We start from the raw sequence: 16372 nt of genomic DNA on the forward strand, positions 1-16372 counted from the left end.
CTAATTTAGTTACAAAACAATTTATCATTTAAAACTAAATGCCAAGAATTTGTACTTAAACCTAAGTCATTGCCAATTAACTGATGATTATACACAATTACTACATTTTATACAATACAAAAATATAAAGAACTGTATATCCACAACATATAGAATGAAAATCGAAAATTTATACACTCTCTTAAATATGAAATCCAATAAATGGTAACTTTACAAAATTGCTGTAAATATAAGTAACAATTTGCTTTACATTGATTATTTTATAGTTAGGCATTTATGAAATAAAAATATTTGTATTAAAGATATCGAAGTAAAACATAATATAATACTGCTCTTTAAAGTATACCTAGATGACGACAATGACTTGAAGCGAAATGTACAAACCCAACACTCGAAGAATCTATAGCCTAAAATAATTAATAATCACACTTTTGACATTGTAAAGTTTCCCACTTATCTATCCAAACATCCAATTATTTGACTGGTTACCCTAAATATTACACAACTTAAAATAATCTTAAATTAATTAAATTTTAATCATCACTTTACACATTATCGACACAAAGGAATGGTAAGAAAACTGAAAGTCATAGAGGAAAATATAGTTATTTCTTTACACATTATAAGGCGGTTAGACCGTAGTCCGACTTGATGACGGGCTGGCTGGCCTGGCTGATGCCTGAGCCGCAGCCGGCGGTGACGGGCGAGCCGTGCGCCTGCGCCGCCAGGCTCGCTACCATGCCCGGGTCCATGCCGGCGTGCATGCCCATCATGTGGAGGTGGTGCTGCGTCATCGCGTGCCCCGGATTCATGCCCGTGTGCGACATCGGACTGATCGAAGGGTCGTGCGACAAATTCTGCTGCGCACCGACGCAGTGTAAGTCATTCATAATATTATCCGTCACATTCTCTATACTATCTGGTCGTCCGTTGTTGTTTGATTTCTTCTTATCATTGTTATTCGTATTCTTATTTGATCTACTCTTTGGTGTGGCTCCCTTCGCGGTCGTCGTGACTCCGGCGGGATTAGTTTTTCTTCTAACGTTTTTGGTGTTAGGTAGTTTGTTGTCCTTCTTCCATTTCATCCGTCGGTTTTGAAACCAGATTTTAATTTGTCTTTCTGACAGGACTAGAGTGTGGGCTATTTCTATTCGTCTTCTCCGCGTAAGATACCGATTGTAGTGGAATTCTTTCTCCAGTTCTAAGATTTGGTGTCTGGTGTAGGCTGTCCGCTGCCGCTTTGGCTCCATCCCTGGTTGATATGAGCCATTAGCTGTGAAAGAAAAGAATTCATAAGTCATCTTTCTTAACAAACCAAGTACCTATCATAGACCAAAGCGTCTTAATCTTCAAATGACTAGCAAATATTAACCACGATTTGTTGCAAAATTATTATCATGTTGTCAATGTTATAGGTGATAATGATAACACAGAAACAAGGATTCACACGCAATTTGCCAGTGTACTAGCATCAAAACCACCTACATTTTCCAGGTATTCTACCACCAATTACGGAGACCTACAACCAACCTACACGTATAAATATAGTTATCTACCCGTACATAGTCACATTAATTGTCGTGCCACGGCGTGGCGTGTGGCTGAATAATGCACGCCATAATTAATGTGCATAATAATGCGCGGGCATGAGCTTCCTTTTTTGTTTTGATTAATTGCGTAAAGCAAATTAGAGTAGCGGGCTTGTTAGTTGGCAAAGATGCTTGTTGCCTCACATCTTAATGTCGTAGAATATAAGTACCTGTTTTAGTTTACGGGAATTATTTATAAAAAAAAAGCTTATTAAAAATTGTATATAAAAAAACTAATTTTTGCTATTTTATGAAACTTGTACCCAAACGAATTGTTATTTTTTTTTTTATCGTCTTCGGTTACCGCGATTATTATTCTTGAAATAGGTACAACAATTTTCATTAACATAAATTAAGTACGAGCCCTCTTTCAGCAGTCACACTTATAAAATATAATAATCTCTCAAACTACAATACTACAGAAGATAGTATTTGCTTCAATTAAATATACATAAATAACATAAAAAAATATTATTATAGGACCATCTTGCATACATAAATTGACCAATATTACTGTTCTATACAGTTGTGGGTATTTCATCATTAATTGCATGTAAAAAATACGCAAGTAAGTATAACGGGTTAGCACTGATTGACTAGCACGTTATCTTTTCGCGGATTAGCAAAGTAATATTTTGGTTTTAATTATTTCATCATTGTTCTTTAAAAGATACATAGTACGCATTAAGCCGTTACACAAATCCAAAAGTGTATATTCGACACGCTTGTATTTGAAGGCTTTCAACCCTATTCTTGGCTTCAACAATCGCTTAACAAAAGCTGACAATTCCTTACAATGGCGCTTTGTAGTGTTATTTGCGACGTAATTTTCCAATTTCCTATTTAAATTGATACATTACTTACCTTACATATGGAATGGATAAATCGTTGAAGAAAGACAGTTTTTAGGGGGTCCGAAAACTTTCGTGTTAATAACAACAAATACTAATCTACTTTTAGACCCACTTGCACCATTCCACTAACCCGGGGTTAACCGGTTAAACCTGAAGTTACCAAGTTAGTAAGTACAATTTGACACTGGGTTGAAGGTTAAACCGCTTAACCCCGGGTTAGTGGGATAGTGCAAGTGGGCCTTATAGATCTAACCTTTAACTTTATGGTGCACATGCACGATAAAAAATACATACATATTTACTTACTTATTAATTTGTGTGAGAGAGCCCAATTAAGTACTTATATTTAATTAAGTAGCTGTAATTTAGATAATTAAATAGTGGTTGGGCCTCTAAACATTGACGTTGTTTTCATAAATTGCATTGATTAAGGTCACATGGGGTAAAAGGAACATACGAGTAGTTTATAAACTTATGAAATAGTTACATATTTGTTTTTCAAGGGGGTAAAGTGGTTGTAACCGCTCATGCTAATATTGATACCCGAGTAAGCGAAAGATTCCAAAATTGAACCACGAGCGTAGCGAGTGGTTCGAGAAATGGAATCTTGAGCGTTGCGAGGGTTTCAAGGCATGAGGGTTAAACAAATTTTGATACCGAGTGAAACACAAAATTTTTCACCACACCAACGCAAGGAAAATACCAACTGTAAAACATCAAACATAATGAAATCAAATCAAATCCAAATGAATGTTATTAGATATTTATCATCCAAAATCATAATTTAAAAATCCATTCTACCAGCCAATATGAGCAAACAACTCAAAATTTGTATAATATTACTTTGCCTCACTTGTGGATAAAATACAACTTTCTTATCAAAAGTGCAAAGTAAGCCTTTCTGAGCTGGTGTGGTGAGAAATAAATTTTGCAAGGGCAAGAGAAACAACATGAGGATTCCCTACAAGTGTCTCTTCCCCCATCTGACCTTACTATTTATTTGTCTCCTTTGACTGATTTTTTATTTTCTGTTATTTTAACCATTTTTTGTCTTTTTTTTTTAAATATCTTAAATGTTGCTGAACATAAAAAACTTAATACTTTTGTTACAAATATACCGGATGTGGCCTGTAATATGAGCATAAAATTTAACTGTAAGATGTACTCCTCATACCGACCAACATTTGTTCAGCTACTTTTAAAAATAACTTGTGGTTTGATTTTTAATACAATTTAAAGTTTATTCTAAGACGCAATGTATCGCGAATTTTGTTATGTTTAAGGCGTGACAAGCAACGTCAATCACAATGATATGGCGTGGCGATGGCGTCCATTGAAGATATATAATATTTATTTAGTATGAAAAATAGGGAGTCTAAATACTTCATAATTTTTAAAAGTTGTTGAACAAAAGTGTCACCGTTTCAGGAGTACAATCTATGTTTTAATTATTTGCTCGTGTTACAGGCCACACCCGCTATAAACTTTCAACTGCAAAAAATATAAATAGTATATCAGAATACGACGCATTGATATTATCATTATTCATCAGTATACCTTTTGGTACTTCGGAATAAAATGTACAACATTTTATTCCGCCTTTTGCAATGGTAGTTACAATATCGATCGATTTGATCCCGCGACCTTTTTTTCTTTTTTAATGGTTTAGTATTACCCACGTAAATAAATACCTTTACATACCCACTATTTTATAGGAACTATAGTTTATTAAAGGACAGAAAGCGTAAATTTCTACAATAACCACGAATCAACCTCAAGGGTTAGAAAGGGGCGGCCTCAAGGCCTTAGGGTCCGGGAGGAATGTTTCAGGAATGTGCGGCGCGCCTGCGGGCCCGAGATTGTAGTGGTCAGGCGATGGCTGCCTTTCATCCAATCCGGCAGCAGGTCAAGAACATCCTAACTGGTAGGAATATCTTGGCGAAATAAGTCTATTTTGTTTTAGGAAGAAGTGGACGTACCTATAAGTATACTGACTACACGTATAGGTGTACATATGAGAGCAGTTTAATTATAGATAGATATAGTTTCAATGTGAAACATTCGCAAATATAAATATTTCTAGCTGATGAATTGTAGAAAAAGGACATCTCTACTATGACCATCGTAAAGGTATATAATGTTACAATCTGAACCATATATTAGGTCTAGTTTCATCTGATGTCAAGGGTTGGTCTTGTCATTTAGCAATTCGTGGAATGAAAAGTTGAGCCACTTTGTGCAAATAAATGGCAGAATATTGACAGCAAGAGTTGCAAGAATATTCAAAACAATATTTAAAGATTTCTGATAAGCCCTCAGTCGAGCGTGCATCCTCGCGGTCCTTATCACACCAGCGTTGATCGATCACCGAAGAAATTGCTTACACCACATTCACGCCGCTTATCACCCGTCATTTGTTTTAAGAACAATGCCATCGTAGCCTGGATCGTAATGACGGACCACCACGTTGCTCGATAGTGAGATCGGCCCGAGATTGGGAGATCGGTCATGAGACCACACGGTCGCAGGTAGCTTGTTCGATTGAGATTGTCATCCTGGGATGTCATTTCAATCGCTTACTGTAGAACGGTCAAGTGAGCCATTATAACTGCTCTGATCGACGCGTAATTGTATCGGATTTCAAGGTCATATTACACTGGTTTGTTCGAGAAGCTTCGCTCGCGTAATCAATGGAGATACGAATACAAGGCCTGATGACGTGATAGGGTAACGAAGCGGTGCTCGGTAGCTGGTTTCGGGCTGGTTTTCCGCAGTCTTGCGTTCGCTTTGATGAGAAAAGATACGGAGGTTATGTTAAATTAAAGTATGAGGATATTGAGGACATTTGCTCTAGATAAATGATTTATGTTTAAGGCTACCTGCTAAATTCATCGATAATTGACTTTTATCTTTATAGGAACTCCCTACATAGGTAGGTATAGGTGCCCTCTAAAATTCGATATCTGCTTTTAATTAATTTCCTATTTTATTTGATTTCCTAAGGTTTACTTTTCGACACAGCAACCGTAATTGACATTAATATAGGTACGTGTATTATATTCTAAATTAAACAGGTTTTCTAATCTTACTTCCAGTGCTATAAAGGTATTGATTAAAATACCCACACGGAACATAGTTTCCAAGATTATAAGAGAAGGAGAAATCCAATTACGAGGCAAGACCAGGAATGATGTTTTTTTCACCTCACAATTAAATCACCTGCCAATTCCTAAATTCCGCCAAAAGAATATTCTTGAACTCGTGACGAATGTTGACATTCCTGCATAATTATAAGACGAAAAGCCTGTCACCGCTCGGATATAACGAATAACCTGCCAACTGGCTATCAGTAGCTTACTGTCCGCTTCGCATGTTCGGTAATTGTATGATCAAAATGTGGACTCTATATTTCAGAGAAAAAAGTTGATTTTGCAACTACACTAGTGAGTGTAATACGAGGTTTAAAAAGTAATCATCTTGTGTCCGCACTAAGAGGCCCCAAACACCTGCTCATTTCTTACTTGGTGTTCTTAAAATCAGTTTAAAGCTTCAAAATATACCTACAGCTATTAACTGATAATTAGAATTGACCTGCAATTAAGTTTTCTGATATTTATAAAAAATTACTAGGACCTAAGTAGTGATTTACTAGTAATGGTTATTTACTTGGCCACTGATATTTCTTTAAAAATTACTTTAAAGCCAATAAAAATACTCTGTTACATTATATTCAACATAGCGTAGAAGAATACTATTGTGTTTTATTTCATTCTAATATCCGAATTGATCGATATCACAATAAGTTTTTTCACAAAGAAATCAACTTTACAAAATGCTACGGTTAATCTTTAAAGCGAATTCAACCGCAAAACTTATTTGAAAGTTATAAAAATGACTAAATGACGCTCATCAACATGAGAGTTCCTTTGTGTCACACAAAACTCCTAAGGGATAATGACATCGCATTAGTAAACTGTCACAACACATCAAAAGACATCGGGACTCAAGTATCCAAACATTCTGAAGCAATATTGATTGGGTGCAATTTGTTAGGTCCTTTAAACACCAACAACATCCATTATAATGCGTTTAAAATGGCGCCACACAATGTAAAAATTAACCGCCAAAGGGAAACTAATGTGGTGACATTAATCTGATCTTCAGTTGGGTGTTTTGCACGTGCTTAAGTACGATATTAATAAATATTTGGGGACCTTTTGTTGGGCTTGTTTTATCGTACTTTTAATAAAAGAGTCTCTTTACTGTGAAGATTTGCTTTGAAAAAAAAAGTCCGATACTTGGATTTAAATAAGTAGTTTTTTGGCATGTACAGAATAAGTTAGTTATTTAATGTTGAACTAATATTACCAGGGCCACTTGCACCATCCCAGTAACCGGGGTTAACAGGTTAAACCTGGAGTTTCCTTGGTTACCACTACAATTTGACACTAGGTTAACGGTTGACCAGTTAACCCCGGGTTAGTAGGATGGTGCAAGTGGGCTTAGTATTCTTGTAAAAGTATTCTAATAATAATTATACACTGATCTTTGCATATTATTTCATCAGAATTTTATGCTTAAGAGTTTACTCATTTTTAATAATCTCTTTTAAGGACTCGATTAATTAGGGTTCTCAAACCCATGAGTTTTTCGGAACATATGTGTGATAGGTATCTAACTTAATATTTACCAGATTCTTTTCGATGAAGGAAAACGGAGGAAAGCGGGCTAATCCGAATAAGGCCTATAGTTTCCCTCTGGGTTAGAAAATCAAATGGCAGTTGCTTCGTAAAAACGAATGCTTACGCTACTTCTTAGTTGCCAAGCGGACCCCAGGCTGCGATGAGACGTGGCTAAAAGCCGGGACAACGCCAGGAAGATATTTGTGTATTGTATAATATTATATGCATAAAACAGAAGTGTAGAAATAACTGAAAAGGCTTCTACTCAGGTTTCAGGCTTGGTGATGTCATCCTTTTAATTAATAGAGATATATAGAAGATTGCCGTATTCGATTCTCAAGATATTCACAAGAGACGACACGTACTAGATCCATTCTAAATACGTTATAGTTTAGATATCAACTAGTTCTCTTTTGCAGCGCAATTCGGGCAACCAATGTCACTTTTACGTTAGATAGAGTAAGATTAGATGTGAATTGGATCTCTAAGTCATATCCTGTGGAAATCGTTCAATAGTATCTCCAGAATCGCGCAAATGTCAAATTTGACAGGTTAGATCTTAAACATACCTATCGTTATCGTATCTTGGTGATAAATCTATAAGATATCTAAAAGATACCTAATAGATGTCTATTTCAAAATCCGAATCGGGCCCAGAGATCCTTATTTGCATACCAGGTATTTTCGAACGAGCGAGCGAAGCGAACGAAGTTCTTCGAACGAGCGAGCGAAGCGAACGAAGTTCTTAAATTCAACTTTGAACACGCGGCTGGCTAGCGGCACGTCCCGGCATTTCGATGTTTTTAAGCTGAACTGTCAGAAGATAGTTTGATACTCAATGACTAAAGTAAATTTGTTCTAATTTAAATGAAATTGGGTAAACATGTAGTCGAGGGCATTATATTTTAGTCATTAAATTATGAGCAGGCTCGATCAAGAGGTTATTGAGCTAGAAAAGCTTAGAAGGCCAAAAAGCTGTTTGTGAGGGGGCTTGCTATTCTGGTCATTTTATTTGCAAGAAAGTATGGTCGAGTTTGGTATCAAATGAAAGTGCTCGGCTTACACTTTTATAATATCGTTTTTAAATTTACCATTTTGAAACTATTAGCAAGATAAAAATAAACATAATATAGGTATTTGACATTTGACAGGAAATATTTCGGCTTACCACAGATACCGTTTATTTTAATCTATATGGTGACTTAAATCCTCCTGTGAACGGTGACTCCTTAGAAGTCGGTTTATTTTTCTTAAAAATTATTTTCTACTATTTTACGTCGCACTATACGAGTAAGTAGGTGCAACAAAATCGCTCTATTATAATTTTTGCCCAACCGCGAGTTCTCAGTTCGGGGCGAACTACTAGTATATATAAATACATGGACCCTGAAAAAGGTGTAACAACATTGACGCTGGCCTTACGTGATAAATTGATAATGATAGCCCCTTAGGGCAACTGTATGCTCACTACTAAACTTATTAAAATGATAAAAAATATGAGACTACAAACGCAAATGCAAGAAGATATTGTAAAATAATTGTATGAAGTCGTTAGCTATTATTAATAAGTTTAGGTATATTAATAACTAATTTTTAACACCCCTTAATTTATTTTTCGGTTAAGACGATTACCTAAGGCTAAAACCTTATATTTATATTTGTAAGTAACATATACAAGGGATGTATTATGCTACCTGCTTGGTAAGTATTGTACCAATTTAAGGTCCATGATACATCCAAAATAGATACTTGGTCCATTTTTAACCGACTTCAATTTCATAGAAGGAGGAGGTTCTGTATTCGGTTGTGGCTATTTTTTTTTTTCTATGTACGTTCATCGATTACTCTGACATCCGTAGTCCGATTTGAGTCATTCTTTTTTTTTTGAAAGGAGCTACCTCCGAGTTGGTCCCATTTTAATTTGGTTCTGTTCTGATGATGGGATCCATGAGGAATTGAGGGACCTCCTCAATTTTGAAAGGCACATGCATGGTGTTTTGGGCGTTTTCTTAAGCAACTCGAGCATTTTCTCCCGAAAACCACAAATTTGATGAAGTAGACCTGATGATGATTATTATTTTGATGATAATGATGATGATTTCTTTAAATGTAAGTATGTTCAGCGATTACTCCGGCACCTGTGATCCGATTTGAGTAATTCTTTTTTGTTTGGAAGAAGTTACCTCCAAGGTGTTTCCGTATTATTTTTGGTTCTGGTCTGATGATGGAATCCATGAGGAATTGAGGGAACTCCTCAATTTTTAAAGGCAGGTGTTAAGTGATTTCGGAGTTTTCTAAAGTAACTCGAGCATTTGCTTCTGAAAACCACCAATTTGATGTACTGCAACTGTACCCTTACCACGAGTTTGACATTGACATATTCGCTAACGTCTTATGCATCTAAATGTAACTTTTTATGCATCTCGCTCACACTAAGGTTAGTACGAGCGAGATGCATAGGAAGTAAGTTACACACATGCTAGCGAATATATCAATGTCAAACTCGTGGTAAGCTGGTAAGGCTACTGACCGGGGGTTAGGGTTAGGAGTTAAGGGGTCAGGGATTAAGGGGTCGGGGAATGGCGGTTGAAGGGTTGCTGGTTCAGGATCGAGGGGTTCCTGGATCAGGGGTTGATCTGCTGTGAGGTTGAGTGATCGGGGGGCTGAGGGATTGTGTCAGTGGCGGGGCGGGCGGATGGATTTAGTTGACAGGAATTATAATTTCCCAGACGGACTCGAGAAAATTCCTGATTACATATTTACTAAAGTAATAGGTACACGAATTTAGTGTTAAACATGATCTTGTTTTTCATTCATGCGTCGCGCTCTTAACAATGCGTTAAAACTAAAAATGGTAAAATAAAAACTTTTTACAAAAAAAATGAAACCGACTTCAAAAAGGATGAAATAAAATATTATCCTTTTTTATGTCTATGCGTTAGCAACTGATAAATAATCAGCTTTATGGCTATAAATCCCATTAGAACTGTACTAATAACTATTATAAATGTGTAAAGAATTCTGTCTGCCTCTTTGTCGCCTTTTCATGGCTAAACAACTGAACCGCTTTAGGTGAAATTTGGCAAGAAGGTAAATTCCTTGAATTGTTTTATATTTTGAAATGTAGTCCTCTGGATAAGGGACGGGAAATAACTCAGTCCCAATCCCACACTTGCGTGCTATAGACTGTTCGAGCATTAGTAAGAAATGCTCTTTAAAAAATACGACGGCAAAAAAATGCATTTATATTTACACTAATGTGCCGACTAATTTGGTACGGACTGCGCCAAGAAGGTTTGATCGTGTGTTCTGAGGTGTGTTCTTAGATCCAGTCGACGTCAATGATATGTTTACACTTTTGCACCTTACTCCTTTGTAATAAGGCGAAAAGTGTAAACATATTTTTAACGTCGACTGTACCTACAGAAAGTATTTTCATTGTCGTCGTGTAAGGCAATCCAACGTAGGTAAATCCTTATCGAATCGCACCAAAGTCATGGTATGCTTCAAAATTTGGCTTGGCACCGACTTCAAACATATCAGTTGGTAACGCATAGACATAAAAAAGGATAATATTTTATTTCATCCTTTTTGAAGTCGGTTTCATTTTTTTGTAAAAAGTTTTTAATAAATTAAAGTCACATTCGGCGATTGCAGCAGCGTTGCTAGTTGCAGCAAGCGTTCGTACTAGTAGTGCAGCTGCGGTCAGAATTGGAATGCTACCCATAAGGTGTCGTTCAGAAGATGGCAACTGTAGCTGTATTATTGTTGTGACATTACTGTGACGTCCACCGCCGTATTACTGCCGCGATTATGACGTTTAATCCGTCACTCATTTTATAAAGCAAATTGACAAATGCAATACAAATAGTAACGCAGCTGCGGTTTACATTCGAGTGTAACCTTAAGGGCAATGTAAAATTCGAAATTTCCTTGATAAATTGAATTGAACATCACGAACACGTCGTGGCGACAATCGTGAATAAAGACAGCATTGCGGCAGCGATTGTGACAGCAACGCATGCCGCCAACTTTACGCTGTAGCAGTCGTCATCCGAATATCGCCTTTAAATCCAAAATTAGGTATTGCGTGTTATCAATAGTTTTGTTTCTTAACTATACAGAATCTACGTTTAAAGGTGACATTCCGATGACGGCTGCAGCAGCGTTAAGGTGACGTTGCATCTGTCACTTTCCTTGAAATTCAAGCACTGATATCCGCGCCGCATTAATTGTCGCGATTATGATGTTCATTTCGTTTTTCATTTTATCAAGGAAATCGACAGATACAGCGGCGGCAACAACGATGCCGCAGTTGACATCCAAACGTCACCTTTAAGGTGACAGTCCATTTCCAACGACAGCAGCACTACCATTCATTTTACTATGGAAATTGACAATAACACCGACGCGTTCGTACTAGTAGTGCAGCTGCGGTCAGAAATGGAATGTTACCCTTACTGTTGCAACTTTACAGCAATGATGCGGGCGATGTTACTATCAATTTCCTTGAAATTACTTTTATGTTGTTGCCGCATTACTACAGCGAGTGCCAACGTCAACGACAGTAGTGTTGCAACAGTAATGCTGCTGCAGTCGTCATCCGACTGTCACCGTAAATAGAAAACGCGCAAATGTTTTACCATTTACGTTCCCCTATGACACCTATTGTATTTTATACTTATTAATAACACTCGCTTGTTATTAATGAAAAAAAACTTCAACTCTTGTTATTAATAAGTATAAGTATGTTATTACCGTACCTAAGACCGAAGCTAAGTCAGAAATGAAGAGATCAGGAAAAGAACCAAGCTTGTGGATGCCCTAAAACAAACACTGCGTCTAAAAGGGCAATGGGCTGGCCATGTGTCAAGATACACGGACAGAAGGTAGACTAAAATTGTGACTGAATGGACAGGACCACCAGGAAAAAGACATCATGGAAGACCACAAAAGCGCCACCACAGACATAGTTCAAATAGTTGAAAAAACAGGAAAAAATTGGATGAAACTAGCTACAGATAGAGAACAATGGAAGGGACTCGAGGAGGCTTTTACCCAATAGGGATCAGTGAAATTAATAAATAAATAATAAAACAACACATAAAATAAACTAAAATTATATTCTACCAAAAATGTAGTGTACAGCTTTATTTATTTCAGCGAATTTTTTGTACATTGTAAATTGTAAAAAAATTCGCTGAAATAAATAAAGCTGTAATAATAATAAGAAATTACCCTACCTTATTCATTAATAAAGTATAACAATTTTAACAAAAGAATCATCTAGGTTTAGTGCATATAAAATTCAATGTAGGTACCTACAACCACGCCGTAAATGTAATTTTGCTCCCTTGTGACACAATCTACAATTTTTTTTTGTTTGTCACTTTATCGAAATATCAACGATGAAAGAGTTACCTATAACTTACTGATTCATTTTGCAATTGATAACGTGCAGACGATTAAACAAATCAGTATAACCTACTGATTAATTTTGCAATACCTAATAATTGTTAACGAGCAAATCAAATTTCATTTAAAATGTAATTTTTACCACACCAGCTCGGAAAGGCTTACTTTGCACTTCAAAAACTGATAGCAAAGTTGCATTTTATTCATATGTGAGGCAGAGTAATCAAATGCAAATTTTGAGTTGTTTTCTTATGTTTGCTGGTAGAATTGGCTTTTAAATGATGATTTTGGATGATAAATATTTAATAACATTCATTTAGATTTGATTTGGTTTGATTTTGTTTGATATTTTACATTTAATATTTGCTTCGGGTTGGTGTGGTGAAAAATTTTGTGTTTCACTCGGGGGCAAATTTTGTTTAACCCTCGTGCTTTGAAACCCTCGCAACGCTCAAGATTCCATTTTTCGAATCACTCGCTTCTACCCTCGTGGTTCAATTTTGGAATCTTTCGCTTGCTCGGGTATCAATATTAGCACGAGCGGTTAAACAACAACTTTGCCCCCTTGTAAAACAGATAACTATATTTATGTCCTTTTTATGTCTTCTTGTGGAATTCACATTGTTTTTCTTTTGTTCAAAGCTGTGCCCGCAATTTGCAAATTTCGTTGTTTGTTGTCCTTAGTTGCTAAGTTTAGAGGTAATTTACCGTTCACTCATACTTATGATACTAGTTCTTTAGGTGACTGCTAGAAGCGCTGTACAATCCTCCGATATAATTCTTGCTCTATTTTTTAGTATACTTAGAAAGGGACATCATCGTTTGGAGCAGAGTGATGAAGTTAGGCCCATAAGACCGTAAAGAAACGTAAATATGTGACATATGGCGCGTTTATTCACTGTGAAATTTGTGTGAAATTTACTTTGGCAGCTCATGGTAGACACTGTATGCCTCGTTTTAATAAACTTTTCTTTTGCAACTAATCCAACTATCTACCATGTACATATGTTGTGGTAATTAATATATCTACCTAAGTGTCTTAGACACCAATATCTTGAATTAAGAATGACGGACCGTGCATGACTCAAGCATAGATACTGACATTTAGTTTGGAGCTACCTATTTAAAACCGCTACTTAGGCGGTTCACATCCGGAAACCTCATCAGTGTAACAACCGCTTTACTCTTCTCATGTTCGCATGCTATATAGTTGATGGCATCAATTTTATAGGGGCAAATATCATTTTAACCACTGTAGGGGCATTCCACAGAAAGGTCTACTTTGTCGTGGATGTGACGCGTAGAGCAGCTACCTTAATAACCTGCAGAAATATGTATTATATGCCGTTGAATTTGAAGCTAAGTTATCAAACTTTATCATGCCAAATATTGGCTACTTAGCTTTATCAGAAACTTTATCACGTACCACGTACCCGACACTTTTCTGGAGTACAGTCGCCATCACATATATCGGAGCGGCCAAGGTGCTCACAAATATCTGAACACGCCTCTATTGTCAGGGCGTTAGAGTGCGTGTTCCGATATTGTGAACACCTTGGCCGCTCCGATATATCTGATGGTGACTGTACCCCTACGTTAGAAATTGCGTGTGAATACTTTTTGCAAATTAAGTATAGCCTGTCCGATTTCTAAGATCAAGTTCGCCTTTCGCCATACATTTACTATGGCGTACTTGATCTTAGAAAAACGGACAGACTATACCTAAATTAATTATCATACATTAGCAATAAATGGATCAATACTCACAAGCACCAGCGACATGAATCTTCTTCATCCACGGATAAATAACCCTGTCCGTATTATCAGAACATATGGACGAATCATCGTCTTCAACCGGCGGGCTCTCCAACAACAGCCTCTCGTCATCAAGCTCTGACCCTGGGGACCCTTCTCTACCCAGTGCATGGAGCTTCCTCCCCGCTGGGGCCGCTTCCTCTATATGCCTTTCTAGTCTTAGACCTAGCTCAGCTAAACCAGGAGCGACATCGTTATGCGGAACGTAACCATGATCCGCTTCCGACGGATGCGATGGCTCCGGTGGTCGTGGCGGCGGCGCCACTGGTGGATGCTGAGGAATTGGATGATAGTACCCCCCATAACCGTATCCAGAACCTAGCTGAACCGGGTATTGGTGCTGATAACCGTACTGCAAATGCTGGTGCTGGTAGTATTCCCCTGGGGGTATGTAGTCGGCCTGGCTGTATTCTTCCGAGGGGGGGAACTTCGGGTCCGGCTGTGGCTGGTAGCCGCCGTTCATGAGGAACGAGCTCATGGTGGGCGTGGTCCACGCGCATCACCGGAACACGCCTAATATGGCCGCCATATTCGCTTTTCTCTTAAATTCTGCGCAGATCAATTATAGGTAGGTATATTATCTGATTTTGGATGTAACTTAATATTGGACCATTTGCAATAAGTGCATTTATTTCACTTGGTTCCGACTCAAATCACGTTTCAAATGCGTAAATACTTAGCGTAAAAAATATGAAGAGAGAAATTCGTTAGCAGTTTTCAGTCTTCACACTATTAGAATCCAACTCACATCACATGTTTTTTTTTTCTTCTATTGTCGATTCACAGTTTTCAAGTTCACTAAAACATTTCTAAATCACTGTTAAACAACTTAAAAGTCAGTTTGGAAATGATGAAGTATTTATTGCAGAGTCATTTGATTTATCACTTTTTGATAATAAACAATGCTGCCTCGCGCGACGACATTTTGAGACAATATACACAGCCCGACACGCCAGCGCACTCTGTCACTTTAAGGACTCCTATACATGTTCATCAATTTTTACATACCACCTTCCATTTTTAAGGCGGAGCTGTTACTTCTACTGTCTTATTCAAAATCATTCACTCGAAAACAAACTTTAAAACCCTTACAATACAGTTGATATTGAAGTACGATTAAGCTCAGAAGCACCAAACCGCAACAGAAATGTTCCCCCTTCCACGCGTAAACAAGCCAATGCGTGCGAACGAAACGGAACTATTGGTTTACCATCCGAGTTGAACTACGGCATGTATAGCGAGCTCGCTTATTCATAGCAGCTGTTAATATGAAGATAAGAGACGCAGCTTTGGTCAGAGCTTTTTGCGTAAAAGAGATTAAGAAGCTGTTTAATAATACAGAATGAACATGGTCTCTACTCCTAACGACATAGCGTTTTAAATATTTAGTATGCATTTCTTTATTTTTCATTATGGAGCTGCTCATTACTTTAATAAAGTGAGATATAATTAGATAAAAATTAATAGCATGTAATGTATACTAAAACTGTGATACCATTAAATTTTTACGGTTCGTTTATAAGTTTAATGACATATGGTGACAATACAGTTTGTTATTTAGTTATTTAAAAAGTACTTAATTTAGGTGGAATTCTTTGATTAGTTAAATTTGGTTTGTGCAATAAACAGAAAATAACTTGAGCTTACAAATATTTTCTTGTGTGAACATTTTCGGGACATACATAATTAGAATTATCTACATAAGAGATACCTAATTGGAACCTTTGTACAATTTTTTTTTTTTATTGCATCAATGCATTAAGTGGAGCGACACATTTCATTTATTTGTGAGGACACTAGGATAACTAAATTAAAATATAGAATTGGTAAGTTTTAAAATAGTAGAATAATACCTATATTTTAAAATAAGTTGGTGTTTCATTTCAACTATAAAATGAACCTAGGTACCTATCTAACTTAAGATGACATTCAGATAACAACTGCAACTGCACTACTGTGACGACATTTAATGCTGTCTTGACGCGTGCGCTGTATCTGTTAATTTCCTTGATAAAAT

At 36.8% G+C, this 16372-nt stretch overlaps 1 protein-coding gene and 1 long non-coding RNA gene across 2 annotated transcripts in view; both read right to left on the reverse strand.

The window, feature by feature from the left end:
• Positions 1-16372, reverse strand: part of LOC134806038 (uncharacterized) — a 447581-nt gene that overhangs the window by 112162 nt on the left and 319047 nt on the right. The gene's annotated exons all lie outside the window — the stretch shown is intronic.
• Positions 354-15851, reverse strand: LOC134805899 (homeobox protein Hox-B4). Its single transcript, XM_063779098.1, has 2 exons — positions 14308-15851; positions 354-1273 (listed from the first exon to the last, which is right to left on the reverse strand). The coding sequence occupies exons 1-2, from the start codon at positions 14831-14833 to the stop codon at positions 621-623; spliced, it is 1179 nt and encodes a 392-aa protein (XP_063635168.1). The 5' UTR covers positions 14834-15851; the 3' UTR covers positions 354-620.

Source organism: Cydia splendana, chromosome 2 (genome assembly GCF_910591565.1).
Source record: "Cydia splendana chromosome 2, ilCydSple1.2, whole genome shotgun sequence".
NCBI lineage: Eukaryota > Metazoa > Arthropoda > Insecta > Lepidoptera > Tortricidae > Cydia > Cydia splendana.

What these genes read in the sequence shown, in the direction of transcription:
- LOC134805899 (XM_063779098.1), bottom strand. Translation starts at nt 14,833, where the DNA reads ATGAGCTCGTTCCTCATGAACGGCGGCTACCAGCCACAGCCGGACCCG. An exon ending in GATTCATGTCGCTGGTGCTT is followed by an intron (nt 1,274 to 14,307) that starts GTGAGTATTGAT and finishes TTTCTTTCACAG; the next exon opens with CTAATGGCTCATATCAACCA.